At 39.7% G+C, this 19,957-nt stretch overlaps 1 protein-coding gene across 7 annotated transcripts in view; it reads left to right on the forward strand.

Annotated features, from left to right (window-relative positions):
• Window positions 1-19,957, forward strand: part of diaph2 (diaphanous-related formin 2) — a 728,830-nt gene that overhangs the window by 380,424 nt on the left and 328,449 nt on the right. For all 7 annotated transcript variants that reach the window (XM_041797008.1, XM_041797014.1, XM_041797011.1 and 4 more), the window contains 2 exons: window positions 8,027-8,128; window positions 16,598-16,692. In XM_041797008.1, the coding sequence (XP_041652942.1) occupies window positions 8,027-8,128; window positions 16,598-16,692 (197 nt within the window). The remainder of the gene's footprint in view (window positions 1-8,026; window positions 8,129-16,597; window positions 16,693-19,957) is intronic.

The raw sequence follows: 19,957 nt of genomic DNA on the forward strand, positions 1-19,957 counted from the left end.
TTAGAAATTGTGGTGTCAGTGTTGATCAAAATAACTGTGGTTATCATTTTGGTAGAAATCCTATTATAAGCCTTAACATAGTACATATGATATACTTTATTTTTCTGGTTTGTCAAGAAGTACAAACATTCTTGTAACCATCACTCACCTTATTCATCCAGCATCATCTGATAAAGGCGTATACGTCTGTATCTCTACTATGGCATATGGCTTTATGTCACCATTGGCTTAAGAGACAATGAGCTGCCAAAAATGCCTCCTTACACTGGGGTTTCTTTAGGGATTCCAGTAACAAATATAAAACAAAAGAGGGATTGCATTGTTGTCAGAGACTTACATTTTAGCCACTGGGCAACTAGTAACACACGTTTAAACATTGGCAACGACTGTGATCAGCTGTTGTAGACCTTCAAATGTTGGACAGCTTAAGCTTCTTTGGCAGCGAGCTTTCATACACTCTCAAAATCTTATTTCAATAAAAAGAACCACGAACAACTTTTGTTCAAGTTTAACAAGCTGTTTGTGGAGCTTGTAGCTGACAACTTTTGTTGTTTTGGAGACTTTTTCTTAAACTTGCTTTATTATTGTGGCCCACCATCTGGTTGAAATATGCCACCTATAGTCATCCTCTCCACACACCTGGGACTCCAACTAGTGTGGCAGCTCGAAAATGTGCGCGAGCCCCTCCAGGGCCCATCAGTCCACATGTGGCGCTCGGCGGAAACGTGACATGTGGCATAATTGAGTCAGCCAACAAATACTGTAGCAGGAATCAGCCAAGTGACGCGGCCACTCAGCGCCCAGTAGGAGAAGCACACGGGACGGCATCAGATAGAAATGTGCCTGTTTGAGATTATTAAAGACATCGTGTTTCTGTTTAATTTAAGATAGCACAGGACCCTCAGGGGGAGGGCGAAGACAGCTGAAGCTCTGACAAATGGGCTAGGAGAACCCTGCTGAGCGTGTGAGGTGCTCTGGTCAGAGAATCAAGTGGCAAAAGAGAACAGGGGGTTTAAAGAACAATTTAGGAGAAAAAGCAGCCAGATTTCCCTCCTCAGTTTAATTTGCCCTCTGTCTGTGGGCTACTCTCTGAGGGAGATCATTGTTTCCTCGTGTTTTTATTTTTGCTGGCTCTCCAGTTTCTTTGTCCAAGGCTCTTACTGCATGAGAACTGCAGCAGGACTCCTCGGGCCTCTCTGGTATCTGACTCAGTTTTCTAAAGTCAGGATATTCAGGCTGTAATAGTGTGGTCACAGGATTTATTTATGAAGTGAATAACATTTGTTCTGTGGCTGTTTTATTCGGTGGCTGTGTAGAAACTGTTCTATGAAAATGCTGACCTTGAAACTGGAAAATAAATAAATGTGGCCATCTTACAAAAGCAAATACATTAAACGAAGTTTTTTAAAAGATGAAAATAAGATCTTCAGACTCTTTCACCAGATTGTTTTTGCAAGATAAAATTGTTCATTCATTTAGAAAATTGCAACTCTGAACCACCTTCTTTGCAAAAATGCATATTTGCATTTCTCCACAATAATAATAATAGATGAGTAGTCACAAAGTTCATCGTCTCTAATGTGAAGATTCTATCATCAAGAAATTTGTGCAGTTTCAAAAGAGAAAAAAATGAAAAATGGTTATTAAGTACAAGTTTTTGGAGAGCCCAAAGAAATAAACACTGCCTGAAAAAGAGAGGAATCACCCTCAAACACACAGGATGTAAAATTCTGCCACCAGGGGGCTCTCAATCAAAAGAATAACACAATATGACAAGTATAGCTCCTCCAATCTTCATTAGACTATGCTTGATAAAAACTGCGCCTCATAAAGCAACTAATCAGAAAACTGATGTTTTGTTTTCACTCATGAATTACTCACACTGAGGGAGAATTGCACTGAAACGTACACTTCCGTGTTTGTGCTGGAAGCTGCTCAAGAATGTACATGTTCTTTGGGATCCAAGTGGTGCGACTTCCAAGACATGGACTTTTAAGTGGATTTTACCCTCGCTATGAGAAATATATAAAGAAAAGGAACATTTTTGTAAGCGGTGCTATGTTGCTCGACCCTGCCTCCAAGGTTGGCCGTGGTATTGCAACGTTTGATCTATTATAAGCTTTGAGAGAACAGATGAAATTCCGAGTAGAGTATGGACAGAAAGCTCTGACCATATCCATTTCAAAAGTACAGCATGAATGAGCCATATATATATATATATATTTTTTTTTTATTTATTTATTTATTAATTTATGCATTCGTATACCTGTGAATATGGATGATGCCCGCTAATGCCCAATGCAAAGAAATGCACTTTTTTATGCATGCATAGAAAGCTGATATAACCCAACTGTTCCCATAGAGAGAGAATCACTTTATCAGTGTTCCACTATTTAGTAGCTTGGAATAGGTTTGGGGAATTGCATGTGAAGAAGTCAGGGAAAACGGTAGCCTGCCTGAAATGTAGCACATTTTTGAGAACATTTTATCAGAAAGGCGTATGGACAGCTAAATGAGCCAGGCTAACTCATTTAGCTATTTAAATGTTTGTTTGTGTATTAACTAACCTGTCCTTCTAACAGCATAACTTCATATGAATATTTCAGATAGTCACACTCTCATTATACATTTACCCATTTTATTGCAAAATGGATATACAGTTTTACTTGTCGGCGAAGGTTCTGCTCTAAAGTTGCTTCCTGATTTAGTCAAGCAGCCTGCGTTGACTTGCCAGGGAGTGCATAGCTTGAAACAATGCATATTGAATACACTAGAATTAGTTCATAAGCAATTAATCTATGACTATATGAGGGTGCAACAAGCTTTATGCTATGACGGAGGAGGCTGGGGTGGAGGAAGTGAAGCTTTGCCAGCATCAGCATGGGGCATCAGCATTAATGCAAGCAGGGATTAGTGAGAAGCATGTTATGTTTAATTGGACAGCTGGGATTGGCTGAGAGAGCTGGGAGGTGATAACTGGGATTGGCTGGCCATCAACTGGTCACGGCTAGGCATATGCATTCCATGTCCTGTATGAACTGTTATCACCTCTGCCAAGGAGGTTATGTGATTGGGTGGGTTTGTTTGTTATTTGTTCGTTTATTAGCAACATAACTCAAAAAGTCATGGATGGATTTTCAGGAAATTTTCAGGAAATGTCAGAAATGGCATAAGGAAGAACTGATTCGATTTTGGGACTGATCCGGATCACCGTCTGGATCCAGGAATTTTTTAAAGGATTTTGTACTATTGGGAGATAGGGCTGCGTTGTTACCACTTTACACCAGGAGATGGCGGACATGAGTAACTTATCCAAAGTTTTGGAGTTTATAGAGTTTGAAAGATGCACACCCAGTCGAGGAGACGAGTCGGAGCCTAACAGAGAGAAAGACAGCGAATTGTAGCGATAATACTCAACATGCTGGGAGGAATAGAGGAATATTCATGACTTCCAGCGAAGCCAATGCTTTGCCTCACCGTATCTCCACCCCACAGGGGAGGGAGTAATCAGCAAATTAGATTTTGGGAGTGATCTGGATTGTCGTCTGGATCCTGGAATATTTTTAAAGGGTTCTTCACTATTGGGAGATAGGGCTGATGGCGGAGGTCTGCGCTCTCTGAGTGCTTTTCTAGTTTTCAAAATGCCATGACAGTCTTACAGCAATTCCTAAGCTGCATATCAAATCAAATTGGTATATTCCATTATTCAGTTAAATATTACAGGGAGGAGTATCTCAGGCAAGTGGGAGATTCCCATAGAAATGAATGGACTTTCAGTTGACTTGTTATAACCATACCAACAGTATGTGGAAACAATGCATTAGAGTCTGTTCTCTTTCTGATTTTCATAACATATATATATTTTTTATTGCTAAAGACAAGAAAAGCCAATGGCTGATGGTTCCCTTAACCCCACTGAGCACTGAACTTGTACAGCCTGTCTTTTCACGGGTTCTTAGCTGAATTTCGTTTGTAATACAACGGCTTGTCAGCCTCTATAGACCACATCCTCCGAAATCAACAAATCAAACCATCATACTCTTTGTAACATTGGGACACCCTTTAAAGCACTGCTTAATTCAGTAAACAACAGCATCCCTGATGTCATTTGCTGACAGCATCACTGGAGTAAAGCAGGTGCCTTCAGCATTCCTTCTTCTGGCTGCCCAGGAGATGTTGCCTCTTTGATTGTTTCTTCAAATACACAAGGCGGCACTGAGGGAGCAGACTGTTTGTTCTAGATTCCTGGGAGACTCCCACCTTGGGCCTAAACAGAGCAGTTGTGATGATTAGCAAGCAAGTGTGCTGCCTCTCCCATAAGCCACTGGAAGGAGAAGGGAGGGACTAAGGAGTCTTCTACTTCTCCAGTCTAGTGAACTTCATTTAGCCTTCCTAAATAAGTAATTACAGTTTCAAGATTTGAACCTGTATTGTACACAGGCACCTGTGTTTTTAGGACTTGGTGTCACTGAAGTGTAAGTGAGGAATAATACGTGCTGACATGTGGTGTTTCCCCAGAGTGCAGACTCAATAACGTCTCTATTATGAACACCAAGTTCCCTTCATTCTCAGACCAATTTGTCTTTTGTGCTCAGTCATGTAACAGAGACTTAATGCCATTTTCTGGGATTGTGGGGGGTAACGCAATTATCTCCTTGGCTGCAGCAAGTTGACAGCCAAGGCCTGAGGGAAGGAGCGCTGCTAATCAACCAACTACCCACTGTCACAGTGACAGAAATGTTGGCACACGCAAACAAATGAAGAGTCAGGGAAGACCTCAGAAGGCCTGTGTGCTCTGAAGCTAGATTGATGAAACAGAACGTTATAGAGAGACAGTGATCTAATCAGCATTTAAACAGACCAGTTTCACCACATGTGCTAAGACATGAAGAGTTTAAAGCCTTACACAACTAAAGCAGAACATTTAATGAATCATTTATTAGTTATCTGAGTTTTATCTGACAGGGCTCTACTCTTGATGTTCACCTTATCTTACCTTGTTGTGGTTTATAAGAACAATGGGGATTCATCTGTGTTGCATTAACTGTAAACACAAAACCCAGTTTTCAAACTACTTTCACAAAACTTCCATCAAAATCAATCATGTCTAAACAATCAACCATGCTCAGAGTCTGAATCTATTGTCACATTGTAAACACAGCAATCAAAAGTAACACACTACTGAGCAGTTATTAAACACTACAGTGCACTGAGGTCAGTGATCACAAAGTTTTGTTTTGAGTCGGTACTAAGTTAGCAAGTAAGTGAAGTTTATTACTAACCTTGCAAAGCACCAATCTGATATGATGGTGCAAAGTCTGTAAATAGAACTGACCAATCATAGTCATTTGAGGGGAACAAGGCAGTAGCTACAGGGGGGGTTTATCCTGACACGCCAGTTGGATTTGTTTCACACACCCATCTGGGAAAGCTTTAATAGGAAACGTTTAAGAAAAAGCAGAGGCTTTGAAAAAAACTCAGAATATAATTGGGGAAATGTTATGTCTGTCACATCTCTACGGGCCAATCAGAGTAACAAAGCACGTGACGTAGCCACTAGCAAGCTGTGCGTACACAGCTAATGAGGAATAACGCGAAACATGGCAACTGTAGACATGTAAGTACTCGACTTTTGTGGTTTTTGAAAAGAAAACAACTCACTGCTGTTCTTTGTTCTTCTTTTAACGAAGAAATGTCGTCAAGTTCTGATAAAACTGGCGCTTTAGCAGCATCCACGCTAAGGTGTTCCTCTATAACTGCACCAGCTCTTGCTGCTGCTTGTTTATGTCACGACTCTGCTGCGCCTGAAAGTACTGCCCCTCATAGCTGATTGGTCCTGTCACTTTCTAACCGGGCCCAAACGGTTCAGATGGGAGCTTTGCAAGATGGATTTGCCAATGAAAAACAAGGAAACGGGGCGTATCCATCTGCTTTGCAAGATTAGGTGGGGTTTAGTTGTACTTGACACTAGTAGCAATGGCTGCCCCGATGTAGCATTTAGCTTGGATGTAGCTAAAGTATGGGAAAAATTTTCTCAGAACTGGGCCACATTTCTTTAACCCTATAGAACCCAGCGTAGCGCCGATGCTACGATTAGCATATTCATTTTTGATTGGTGGTAGATTTGAAACTGGATAAGATAGATTGATCATTCTTTTTGCATATAAAATCTGGGGAGTTACACTAACATTTCACACATTCACCATGTTTCAGAGCGCTCTTTCATTGTAGTGATGAGTTTGTAAAAATACACAATAAAGGGCTCATAACAAAAATCCTAATAAGACCACGGGGATTTGCAGCACTTCCTACACTGAAATAAACATCACGCTGTGACATGTCAAATGATTCTTACGTGTCCCTCTCTCGTCTCTTGGCAAAGGGTTTTTTGCACTTCTTTGCATGAATTTTATCCACCAACAAGCCCCACTGTTCATAAACTACAGCAGCACCTATTCAGATTGCTACTGCAGCTGTGCATGCCGACTACCTCATCTTGTCTTGTTGCTCTGATTGGCCTGTAATGAATGTGATAAACAGAATGTTCGTCCAATTAACTTCTGAGATTTTTTTTTTTAGGTTCTGCCTTTCCCAAACACTTTGTACGAAAGGTGTCCCTTATGAATGTGAAATATATCCATGCAATGAATACATGAAACAGTCTATCTAGTTTGTCACATTAAGTGGTAGAAATAAAGTTAGAAAAAACTATGCATACCAGGAGAAAAGTCTGCAATCAAATTTCAAGATTTTCTGTGTTGCCTCAAAATGTTAAATTGCTTAAACCTCAATCAGGGTGAATTGTCACCAGAATCTGTATGATGAAAGTCTAAGTACCAAAATGTTGTGAAGCAATTGGAATTGCAGTAGCAAACCACAGTGTCTTAGAGTCTTTTTTTTTTTTTTTTTGTTTCCCCCCAAAAAGAACATTTACATCTCAGTCATTCATAATGCACAGCATAGGTGTAATTTTTCATCCAGCTCTCCTTATTTTCATTCAATGAGGAAGAACTTGGTCCAACACTGTGACATGAATTTCATCTGAAATTTCTGTTGGTGGTATTAGTCTTCCTTGTCTTCTTCCCCCTCTTCCTCTTCTTCCTCCACCTTGTTGTCTACCGCCTCTCACATACACCTCTCCTCCTTAGATAGCTGGCTTTTATTGGTTTCAATCATTAACAGCCAAACGTGTTTTCACTTTAGACTGACCATGCAGATCAGAGAACGGGTAACGTTTTTTTAAAGGTCACATATTTTACCTTTTTAAGACAAGCTTATATTGGCCTCAGAGGTCCCCAAAACATGCTTGTGAAGTTTGTTGCTGAAAAAGCACTCCAGTATTGGGTTTTTGCATTTTGAAAAAAAAAAAAAGTGTGTGGTCTGCCTCCACCTCTCTCAAAAAATGGGTGTGGTTTAATGGATGTGTCTCTCCTGAGATCAGGAGAGATGGGCAGAGCTTTCTTCCAAGTGGGGAGGGGCAACCGAACGTGGGGGTGGGGCTAACTCCCCACATGACATCATGAGGGGATAATCTGAGAACAGCTTGTTTCAGCTCACATTTTCTGAAAGGTGGATGGGGGGGTTGTTCTAATTCTTGGGGGGGGGGGATTGTAGACAGGCCAGGGGTGCATATTTCTGTTAGAAAAGCCTGAAAAAGTGTATTTTGCATAATATGTGACCTTTAAGTAATTGTGAAAAGCTGTCAAAACTTAGAATAAATTGTACATTTCTCCTATATAGAAACTCTGGCTATTAATTGGGAAATGCCATCTGTTGCCGTCCTGCTCATCTTGGCCTGTCAGCTTATGTTTCAATATGCATAAGTGCATTCGCATTCCAAGGCTTGTGCATTATTCATTTCACTTTGTTATGGGAAATGTTGAGAGGAAGTATGTGTTTTGAATGTCATGTAATTATTGCCTTTATATCATGCTGAGAGCAGTCTGTGTAACATTCTGATTAAATATCATCTTACATTCTCTTTAATTTCTGAAATATAATAAGTACTTATGTTTTCCTCCTACAGTGAAAAAAGATGTCAAAGACGAGACTGACGACAGAATGCCACAATTCAAGAAAAAGGCCAAAGAGCTTCGCATCTTGGACGCCAAGACAGCACAGAATCTTTGTAAGTATAAACTTGTATTTTAGCACATATTACAGCCAATAAACACATTTTAGACTATAATTTTATAGGGAACATAATATTTTCATCCTTGATATTTTACATCAAAAATGCCAGAGTTACTTTCATGAAGCCCAGGGATTTTTCCCACAAACAGCATTGTTCAGCTGATGGGGAAAACAAACAGTAGAAAGCTCTCAACAGTGATAGTGTTTTACAGAGCCCTTTGGGGAAGTGTTTTCTTGGCAGCTGTTAAGCGGTCACCACAAGTGCATATAGATTCTGTCCAAGCTCGCTGTCTGCTATAATGTGTAAAACAAATTCCTATCAGAACTTGTCTCTAAAGCTATGTGTAGGCGTCCTGAATCCCCAAGAGTCTGAGTCCACTTAATGTTTAGTTGATGTAACATGCACTGCCGCACCCTCCAATCTTTCCTTTATTTTGGTGAGGTGAATGGAAAGGTGTTTGTCTGGGTGTCATTTCAGGTTAGATGCAAATTGTCTCTAAGACTTCCAGCCTTAGAATTTCACTAACAGCCTGACCTCGCCACCTTGTCTCCTCCATATGAACCTCCTTGATCCTGAATCCATTAAACGTGTGCATGAATTCATTGCACAAACAAATTGAGGGACTGCAGTGTTGGCAATGTTGAAAAGAGAAATTCTCATGGATTCCACCTGCAGCCTTGATATCCCTTTCCTCTGACTCTGCCATGTAGACGGTAACACCCTGGGGAATAAACATGTCAAATGCTAAGATTACATGTCACCTCAACCATGTTTTTTACCTTTTTCTCAAAGGAGGGGTAAATGGGGTTGGAGTTTCACACTACCAAACAGTCTGAGTACATTTATAGGTGGGTGAGTTCTCTGCATTCTGGAAGAGTCAAACTAGTAGGTCTTTATTCAACAAAGAATAACTTGCTTGACTTAAATTACCTCAGGATCGGACCTAATCAGAGACAAGTTCCTCATTCAGACCAACTGGAAGGTGTCAGCCTTACAAACTAGACCGTCAAATAAGCAGAGGTGTGAATGCACACTAAAGAAACATTGATGTTTACACACTCCCCTCCAAAAGTATTGGAACAGTGAGGCCAATTCCTTTATTTTTGCTGATGACTGAAAACATTTCAGCTTTTATTTCCAGGTATTTTCAGCTGGATCTGATACACAACTATGAAGATAGCACTTTTTTTTTAACCCACCCATTTTTTATGTGAGCAAAAGTGTTGGAACATGTGACTGACAGTTATGTTTTTTTATGTTCCTATTAGATAATTTTTTTCACACAATAAATGGTGCTGAACATCTACACTCAGTTTAAGATTTGGGTTTTGCCTGTGCAAACTGCATTTATAGTTATGGGTGTAATCAACATGAAAAGCAGAGAGCTGTCTATGGGTGACGGACAAGCAATTGTGAAGCTGAGAGAAGATGGGAAATCAATCAGAGCCATTGCACAAACATTGGCCATAGTCAGTACAGCCATTTGGAATGTCCTGAAGAAGAAAGAAGTCCACTGGTGTATGAGGTAACAGATGTGGAACGGGTAGACTAAGGAGAACAGCAGCAGTTGACGACAGAAACATTGTGAGAGCTGTAAAGAAAGACCCTGAAACAACTGTTAGTGACATCAGCAACGACCCCCAGAGGACAGGAGTGAAGGTATCACTATCTAATATTCACAGAAGGCTTAATGAACAAAAGTACAGAGGCAAGACTAGAAGATGCAAACCACTAATTAGCAAGAAGAACAGGAAGGCCAGGCTAGACTTTACCTAAAAGCACAGAGACGATCCTCAGATACCCTAAGACAATGTTTTATGGACTGATGAGACAAACATGAAACTTTACCAAAGTGATGGAAAGACTAAAGTTTGGAGAAAGAAAGGATCATCTGGGATGGGCATTATCATTAATCTTTATTGATAATGTAACACATGATTGCAGTAGCAAAATGAACTCAGAAGTCTACAGAAACATTTTGTCTGCCAATTTAAAGAAAGATGCAATCAGACTGGGAGATCCTCCATCATGCAGCAAGATAATGACCCAAAACAGACTGGCAAAACAAGAAAGGAGTTCATCCGGGGCAAGAAGTGGAAGGTTTTGGACTGGCCAAGACAATCTCCAGACTTAAACCCTGTAGAGTGTGCATCTTTAAGAGGAGACTAAAGGGAGTAACTGCCCCACAACAAAAAAGAACTGAAAGAGGCTGAGGTGAAACCCTGAAAAAAGCATCACAAAAGGAGAATGCAAACATTTAGTGATTTTAATGGGTCACAGGCTTTATGCAATTATTACAAGCAAATGTTTTACCACTTAATATAAAGTCTTATTCGCTTAAATGTGTTTTAAGTGTATCTGTTCAAAATTGCTTATATGAAAAAGTGTTCCATTTGCAAATAATGTCATCTTCTAAGTTGTGCATCAGCTCCAGATGTAAATACCTGGATTTAAAAGCTAAATGTTGATCGCTGGACTCATATTTATCTTTTGATGTCCAACCCAAATGTTTTTGGCCTCACTGTTCTACTACTATTTGTTGGGATTGTATGTACCTGTTAACAAATTTCCTCCTTGTCTGCTGGTGATGTCTTCCACTGATGCAGCATTCCTTCCTCCTCCATGAACAGAGGCTAGATAAATTATTTCATCAAGCTAGATATTGGAGTGTGATGTCAGAAGGGGCATCTGGCATGAACATAAGGATAACACATTGAAGTGTCTGCATGCGTGTAAGTGATTTTATGTGTTAATGCGTACGCATGCTTGCATGTTTGAGTACGAGCCAGTGCGCCCATGTCACTGCACACATGTACGGACTGTGACGATGTTGATAGGTGTCACTGCCATCTTTGATTACAGCACCAGCAGATGGGCACGGAATTTGGCAGGAAGCAGGAATAAGTGTAGGAAATCTCACCTCCAGAATGGCAACGTTAGGGAGGCATGTGGTCCTACACCACGACACAGCTCCCGCGGGTCGCCCTGACAACATCCTATGATATCATAGATCACATTCACAGCCTGCTGCAGCCCCCTTTCCTGTTCTGATGTATGTTACAACTGGGGCAAAATGAATGATTGTGATGTCACTGCTGCTTTATGTATTCACGTATCATTACAGTGCATACCAGTGTCTGATAAAATACATCTCCCTATCTGTCTGCCTACAAACCTACCAGCAGCCTTTTCAATAAGCTCGGGATGAGCGTTTGACTGGCAACTAAGCTCTGAATACAGAGAATTATGGTCAGATAAGATACAAGCTCACACTACTTTTACAGCGAATAAAAGAAATACATTGTAACTGTGATCCTCCTTTGTGGGTGACTGCTTTGGCCCAGCCACTTGATTATCAAAGCAGAGGTTGGACAGGAACATTAAAGAAAATTGTCAGCAGTATTCTTTATGTATCGGTGGACAAACCATTAAATCTAGAGTGAAAGGAAAAAAGAGCAGATAGACTCTAAAATGAAAAGACTCTTAAAGGAGGTCAAAATTCTAACATTTAGCTCTTAAAAGCTGAAAGAGATGGGATGTGATTCACTTTCAATGACTTGATCCACACCGCAAAAGAGCATACAGCGACACAGCACAGATCTTCACAACAGTATTTTTGAAATACACATACAAATGTGGCTTTTTTGATTTTTTTCAGTCAAGAAATATAAAATTTACATAATTTATTTAATCAGTTTAATGTAAAAACTGAAAAAAGGAAGCTTTAAGGTCAATATTATACAGTATGTAAGGAATGCGCATTACATTTCCTGCTAATTTTAAGAAAAACATCACTTGGCATACTGTACTTTTAAATCTTTGATAAAACTTAGAGTTCAGAAAGGATAATTCACATGAGTTCCGGTAGAAGACTTAAAAATTACAAATTTGTAAACTTCTTGAAATATTAGAAAATACAAGTATGTAGCAACATTATACGTGAAAGCATTGCATTTTTTGATAGCAGCCAGTTCCATAAGGTCAGTATGTACACCAGAGCTATTCTATTACAAATTTGACAGGGCCAAATTTTAAAATCAAGAGATGTAGCTGGGCCAGAGATGTTCAGCGCCCAGTAAGCAGCTGGTAATGTCAAATTTTGAACCAATACAGATCAATATGATGAAACATATGCGCTTTTTATCCATAGTCTCCCTTTTAAAGGGATACTTCAACATTTTGGCAAATTCGCTCATTGCCATAATTCCTATAGTCTTAGTAATAGGTTCATTACCTTCAGTTGTCGGTGCAAGCTGTTTTTAGATCGCCGCTGCCGAGTTCGGACCTGCTGTGCCAACTCAATGTAAGCAGACGGTATTCTGGCTTTCCCTCATCAAACTCATCAAATACACAATCCAACAACTCCAAAATGCTCTCGTGGACAAGTCGTGACCTGCATATCCACCACGCTATGAAATAATAACGTATACTTATGTAACATTACGACACATGAAGCAAATATTCAGAACTATTTCTTGAGTAAACCACTGGGTGGTGACACAGTGCAGCAGCCGTGTCTGGAGTGTAGTTCAGGCTTTGCATTTAGCTTTAAAACATCTCCGTCTTGTAATGTTCCATGATTATTTCATAGCGTGGTGAATGTGCGGGTCACAACTTGTCCACGAGAGCGTTTTGGAGTTGTTGGATTGTGTAGTTGATGAGTTTGATGAGGGAAAGCTGGGACACCGTCTGCTTACACTGAGTTGGCACAGCAGGTCCGAACTCGGCAGCGGCGATTTAAAAACAGCTTGCACCGACAACTGAAGGTAACAAACCTATTACTAAGACTATAGGAATTATGGCAACGGGCAAATTTGCCAAAATGTTGAAGTATCCCTTTAAGTTTAGCAACATGACAAAAGCACATTAAAAAGTGCATAAAAACACAACAACAGAACTGTATTTGAACATAACCTGAGGTAGAAGAAATGTTTTTTCACTTGAATAAAATTAAAATAAATAAAATGAAAAAATTTAATAAAATTCTGTAAATAATTTTGGTCACATCTAACCCAGTGCATGAAAATTTGCACAGCTGTAGCTACAGTTGAAAAGGACATGTTTTATATTCGGTATCTTGGGGCTACTTCTGTCAGCATCGCTAGCCATGCTTCAAAACAATGCAGTGCATTTTAGGTAGATTGTTGCTAGGCGGAGTGTTGCATTCACAGTCTGAAATACTGTGGGAATTTATGAAAACTTGTGAAACAGGTTGACCTCTGCATCTCTGGCATGACCACAGGCTGGGCCACTTGGGGGTTGGTACTGGGCCGCATCTGGCCCCCGGGCCACTAATTGAATAGGCCTGATGTACACAGAAATTAATGGCCATTCACCTTGTCTTAGCACAGTGGTTCCCGACCTTTTCCTTTTGAGTCCTCCTTACTTCTATAGTACAGGAGCTGAGGCCCCCAGGACCCACATGAGCAAAAGATGATACATAAATGTCAAAAGTTAACATCAAATTTAATCGTTTTTATTGTTCAAAACTAAACAAAATAGCCGAATGTAACAGTTTTCTTAGAGGGCTTTGCATGAACTATTCATAAGTGTTTTGTGATTTTTAGTTAGCTCGAGGAAATCTAATTCTGACAAACTAAAAACCACATAAAGCCTCACGCCCCCCTTGAGATCCCTGGTGACCCCAGGTTGGGGTCCAGTGTTTTAACAGATATGCATATCCACACTGATAGGATATGTCACAGGCTAGAAAATTATAGTAAGATTACACTTCTGGTTTGTGCTTTTCAAAGCAAAAGCCAGGTATGCTCTATAGTGTTTAAGTCTGGAGATTGACTTGGCCAGTCCAAAACATTGTGTGGAGAAGCTGCAGCTGTAATACAGACAACACACACCCAGTTTGAAAAAGCTGCAAATGTTTCTGGGAAAATATTTGCAAAAATAATAAAGTGATTACTTTCTGTTTGCACTAAACATTTTAAATAGATTACCTTGTGGCCAATGCACATATTATCTAGGGATGTACGATATTATCGCCACAGTTCAGAGAAATAAGTTCAGCTTGAGTTAATGGAGGAAAGCATGATTCTTCATCAACACACCTGCACCACTTCACTCTTCATGGCTCATCCAGGTTAGAATGCAAATGGGAAATAACCCAACAGGTGCAGGATGGACCACATCCTTCTCTAATACAGGACATAGAGGGGAAATAAAACTCCTAGTGGTAACGGTTGCAGCTCCAGTCTGTAATGACTCTGTATCCTCCCGAGTTTGACGTCGACTATACATCCCAGGATTACTCGTGACAGCCCTCCCCTAAGAGAAGCTTGTACCCAGCTGGTGCTTTCATATAAAGAGGATGTGTAGGACACAGTGAAGACGCACTAACTAGTGTTTGAGTTTCAACAAGTCAGGTTGATGTGTTGTCTTTGATTCAAATGCACCCTGATTGGAACAGTGATGCTAATTTTGAAGAAGAAAAACACTAATATAGGTTATACAAATATTATCCAGCTGGTTAAATACTGTCTACTGTTATACACATTCCTCTATGGAAGTATTGGAGTGGAAACATATGGTTTGACATCTAAAGATGAATATGAGAATATAGTTGGTCTGGTTTTCATGTTGGTTATACCTCTATCCAGGCAAAACCTAAATCTGAAACTGAGTGTTGACATTCAGCACTATTGTTTGAATAATCAACATCATAGGACACATCTGGCCATCACAAAACACAACTGTCAGTCACATGTTGCAGTACTTTTGCTCACATGAAAAATGGGTGGGTTAACAAAAGTCCTTGCTTCTACATCCAGCTGTAAATACCTGGAAACAAAAGCTGAAATGTTGATCTCTTGTCTCATCTTTTGATGTCAAACCAAAATGTTTTCAGTCTATAGCAGGGGTCATCAAGTGCATCTGCACAAGGGCCAGATTTATTCTCGACAGAGACCCTGGGGGCCGGACTTTCAAATGCACAAAAATTAAAGAAACATTTTGGTCTGATTGAAATATTATTGTAGTAGCATTTGTATTTTATTTAAAAATGCAGGGCATTTTTAGTCATTATCAGTGAAATCTATCCCTACCTATCCCCCATTTTTGAAACTTTTAACCCCTTTTTGATACTCTTTGCCCATTTTTTTCCGTTTTACCAATTTTTGCAAGATTTTAACCCCTCTTAAACCACTTTACCTGCTTGTTTTACCCACTCTTTTATCCATTTTCCGCCTTTTAACCCCTTTTTATTACATTTTTTTTCAACAATTATTGTAACTTTTAAATAAATGTTTGCCACTTTTCACCCATTTTGGCACTCTTTAACCCCTTATTTGCAACTTTGCCAGGGTATTTCTGCTGTTTTTGCCACTTTTAGACCATTTTTAATATTTTTTGCCACTTTTTTCCTCTTTCACCAATTTTTTGCAACATTTTGACCAGTCTTAACCCTTTTCCTGAATGTTTTACCCAGTTTTATCCATTTTTGCCACTTTTTAAACCCTTTTCATTATTTTTTTGCACTATTTTTGACACTTTTAACCCATTTTTGTTACCTTTTCCCCTTTCTCCCGATTTTATCACTTTTTCACCAATGTTTGTCCCTTTGTGCCACTCCACAACCCATTTTACCATTTAACACTTTTGCCAGCCTTACCCCCTTTTTTTTTTTTTTTTTTTTAATATATAATGACTGAAAAGTAAATTTCTGTAAAAACAGATTGAATGTTAAGTTATTCTAAAACTATTTCAATATTGATTGTTTGTTGGATGGATTTAACAGCTGCAAACATTTCAAGCCAAAGGATACTCTTAAAGCCACAACATCTTTGGGGGCTTCCTGTCCGGCCCCTGGGCCGCCAGTTGATGATCACTGGTCTATAGCAAAATAAAGGAATTGGCCTCACTGTTTCCATACCTTCTTACCTGAGAAAAATAACTTCAAGGTACTCTACATTCCTGTTTGTTGTGCTTCAAATACAGACATCAGGTCCCATGTCTGCAGCAGAATAGCAGCTGTTGAGTCACTCTCCTCCAACTCATTACCAAACATCCACCTGTGACTTCCACCTGGATACACCATCAGCTCCAATTTCCACTGTGGGCACCCCACCTGCAGCGTAAAACACCCACTAGCGTGTCCCCAAAGGCGACATCCGTGTGCTTCTTCGTATCCGCCCAAACAAAACAGTGTAGCCCTCCAATATGGCACAGCTAAAGTACAACTTATAAAACTCTGTTTTACAGCTGAAAGGGTGTTACTTTGACTTTCTTCACCATTTCTGGTAAATCTTGACTTTCTCCTTCCCAGTTTTTGTCAGGGTGACACAATGTTCTATTGAAGGGCATGGAGTGTATTAGTTTCTCCAAGTGACAAGTTGGGTCCGTGGTCATTTTGTTTGAGGAGCGATGAGTGCTGAAATGTCTCTTTGAACCCCGCGGTCTAATAAAAAAAAAAAAAGGGGAGGAAATGACTCTCTTCTCTCTCCATCACAACAGCAATTTTCTTGGGCTCGTTCCGCCTGCCTTATGAAGAGATCCGGGACATTGTGCTGGAGGTAGACGAGGAAAGACTGAGCGAATCACTCATCCAGGTAAGACGGATGTTCACTGTGGTGTGTTAGCTTTTTTTCCCCCCTACTCTAACGCACACACTTATTTTTACCCTTTGAGAAATGTGTGTTTGTGTCAGAGAGAGACAATTTTACATTCCACTGTCTGGCGGATAGCTCGGCGACCCCATTTTAAACCAGGTATGGTCTGTTTTTGGCACAAGTCTGTCTCATGGACCGCAGAGACCCCTCATTCATCTTACTATAATGGATTATGAAGGACAAGCCTTGGCAAAGTCTTAGCAACTCCACCCCTCTCTCCTCTTGCCTTTGTCTTAAAACATAATTGATGAGCTTTCCAAAGGCTTCTTGTGTTTTGTTTCCATTATATTTCTGTTTTTCTTCTCTCTGAAAGCATTAATTGAAAGGAGGGCAGGAGCATCCGAGGTGAAAACGCATCACTGAGCTACATGAGCCTCAGTTGCACTATGTTTTTGTGTTCCACCGTCCTTGTGTGAGGCAGTAAAGCAGCCCCGCTGTTTATTCTTCTGTTTTATCTTCAAAGTAGGAGGTGTAAACAGCAAATAAAATATTAGATTTCAATATAATCTTGAAGGGATGGTCTGTGTCTTGTGCAGGAAGAGGGCAGCATTCAAATATAGCTTTCAATCTTTTAACCCAGAGGTCTATCCTCCCTCGGAAAAAAAGGAATAATAATGAAAAACACCACCTTTCTGATATATATGTCTTTTCCCGCATGGCTTATCAACAGACTCCTGTGCAGGAGCTAGTCTGCCTCCTCCTCGCTGCTCGGATCCCAGACACTTGTAAAAGGTGGTGAGGCAATATATATTTAGATGGGGCCTATCTGGAGAGCTTCCCTGCAGGACTATTATTTTGAGCTCTGATAACCTTTAATTGGCTGGCAATCTGGCAGAAATTACACAGTGTGCGTTATGAGATGGCAGACCCCCTCTGCCTCGTGAAGGAGAAAGGAAGTTAAGGTGTTGACCTTTTACAGCCTTCAGCCTCTCTGCAGCAAAGCAGAAATAGTGTAGAACTGCCAGCAGGGCAGCTGCGTTCCCAATACATCCCCATCACGGCCCTTTTTTTTTTTTTTTTTTTTTGCACAAATCACCACATAAATGGCCGAACTGGTGTTCAGTTGTCTGGCTGTGTTGTAGGAAAATAACTGCTCTATCCACCATCAAACACCTGAAACTGACCTTGACAAGCTCATCTGGAAGCTCGTCTGGAAGCCAGAAGCTTCTGAATGGACAGCAGTTAAATAGATGAAACTCTTTTGTCCGTTTTCTCAAGGTGTTCTCAATGCCAGTGCACTTCTGAGGACAATATTAACAGAGATAAAGGCCACACAAACAACCACAGAAGACAGAAAAGCAGCACTTACCCTGAAAGTGAACTGAAGTTTCAGGGGTGTGACTCATGATTTTTGTTATCCATATAAAGTCACTGTTAAAAATCAATACTAGCATCAATAAAAAATCTTCCTTGGAAATGTTGTCAGAACGCCGTGCAGGTAATCAGAGAGATAGAAAGATATTCTTCCACTGTTGCTTTCTCCAGATGCACAGGCTGAAGTTCTGATATTTATTTTCAATCCAAACATTCTTGCGCTGTTTATTACTCTGTGCGGCTCATGCTTCAGTGTTATTCTACTCTTAATTTTGTTTCATCATTATTGCAGGCATCCCTACTCTAGGCTTGCCTGCTGTAATAGCTGAGTCACAAGTGAAACTTTATGAAGCTTTAATGTGTTTTCTGGGTGACTTTATGCAATTCTTACTGCAGCCATGGTTTGTCAAGGCCAGTCAATCAATCAGTCAATCATATTCTTAATACTGAGCTGCATGTGTGGAAGTTCTGACATAAGCAGCTCTTACGCAATAAAAAAGTCTAAGGCATCATCATGCACGGAAGGCAGCATAATCTGTTTGTGTGTGTGTGTGTGTGTGTGTGTGTGTGTGTGTGATATTTTTTAAACCCCTAAGAATATAAGAGTGGAATTTTTCCTAAAAAAATGAATTGAACTGAATTGGTTTTATTTGATAGGGTTGGTGCAGTTTTTCAGCTGATGTGCTGCACAGAGAATTTATAGTGATTGCTCATTTCCAACTCTCGCCCCTAGTTGGGCTGTTGATTAGATAGTTCATAAAATGTGCAGTATTTAAAAGCATAAAATTGCACAGTAGCGTACAGAATAAGGAGACAATAAATACATATCCACATGAAAACAATACATAAATTCTATAAAGCAGTTCGAAGAGGAAGTTTAAAACATGCCAGTCTAAAAATAAGTACACCTCTTGTTCTCTTTCAGCCAGCACTTGACCTTTGCAGTAGAGAGTTTTAAATCTGTGCTTTCTTTTTTTTTAGTTAATAATTAATTCCAGTGTTAGCAGACTTTATAGTTGACTCTACAAAAGTTGATCTACATTTCTGCACACTACAGTTCCCATTCATTGTTGTTCTTGTTGTCATGACTTTGAACACATTTGGACAAAGGTTCAGAGACAAGTCTATTAATACATTTAAAATCTTATTTTGAAAAAGAAAGATGCATAAAGCTCTTAAAACTTAGTAGATTGTGCTTTTTCAGAATGTGGTAGTGACCGTATCATCTCAAAATTTCTTAATTTGGTTCCAATAAAAATGTCAACTACACCATAAAAAAGTGCCCCATGTACAGTGCCTAACAAATTTATTAGACCACCACCCAAAGTAAGGTTTATGCCACAGCTGCCCTAAATTAACAGCACTGGTAATTACCAAAATCATTTTTTATGTTTCTGCAATGGTTAATGCACCAATATGTAGAAGCTCCTTAACCCAAATGGTATTTTTAATGCTAAAATATAATTTTTATTGTTATCATGGATTTTCAAATTTACTGATTTACAAAAAAGTGAAAAAATAGTGAAGCAAATTATTGTTTCTTGACTAATATATCAAATTATAGTTATTTACTTGCATTCCTGAACAGAAAAATAAGTTTTAGTGGTTGAATGTTATGCCTGACTAATTTCTGACTTCTCAAGGAAGCCCAGTGAGCCGGCTCAAATTTAATAATAATAATAATAATATCTTGAATTTATATAGCACCTTTCAAGAAACCCAAGGACGCTTTACAGGAACACATAGACATGGACAAACGATGTGAGGGGTAGGATGAGTGTAAGGGGTGGTTTAGTGAAGACAGTAGGCTGTGGTGAACAGGTGGTGCTTGAGACGTTTTTTTGAAAATGTCCAGAGATGGAGCGCCACGAATGTCTGCAGGAAGAGTGTT

The sequence above is a fragment of the Cheilinus undulatus genome, linkage group 10 (assembly GCF_018320785.1).
Source record: "Cheilinus undulatus linkage group 10, ASM1832078v1, whole genome shotgun sequence".
NCBI classification, from domain to species: domain Eukaryota; kingdom Metazoa; phylum Chordata; class Actinopteri; order Labriformes; family Labridae; genus Cheilinus; species Cheilinus undulatus.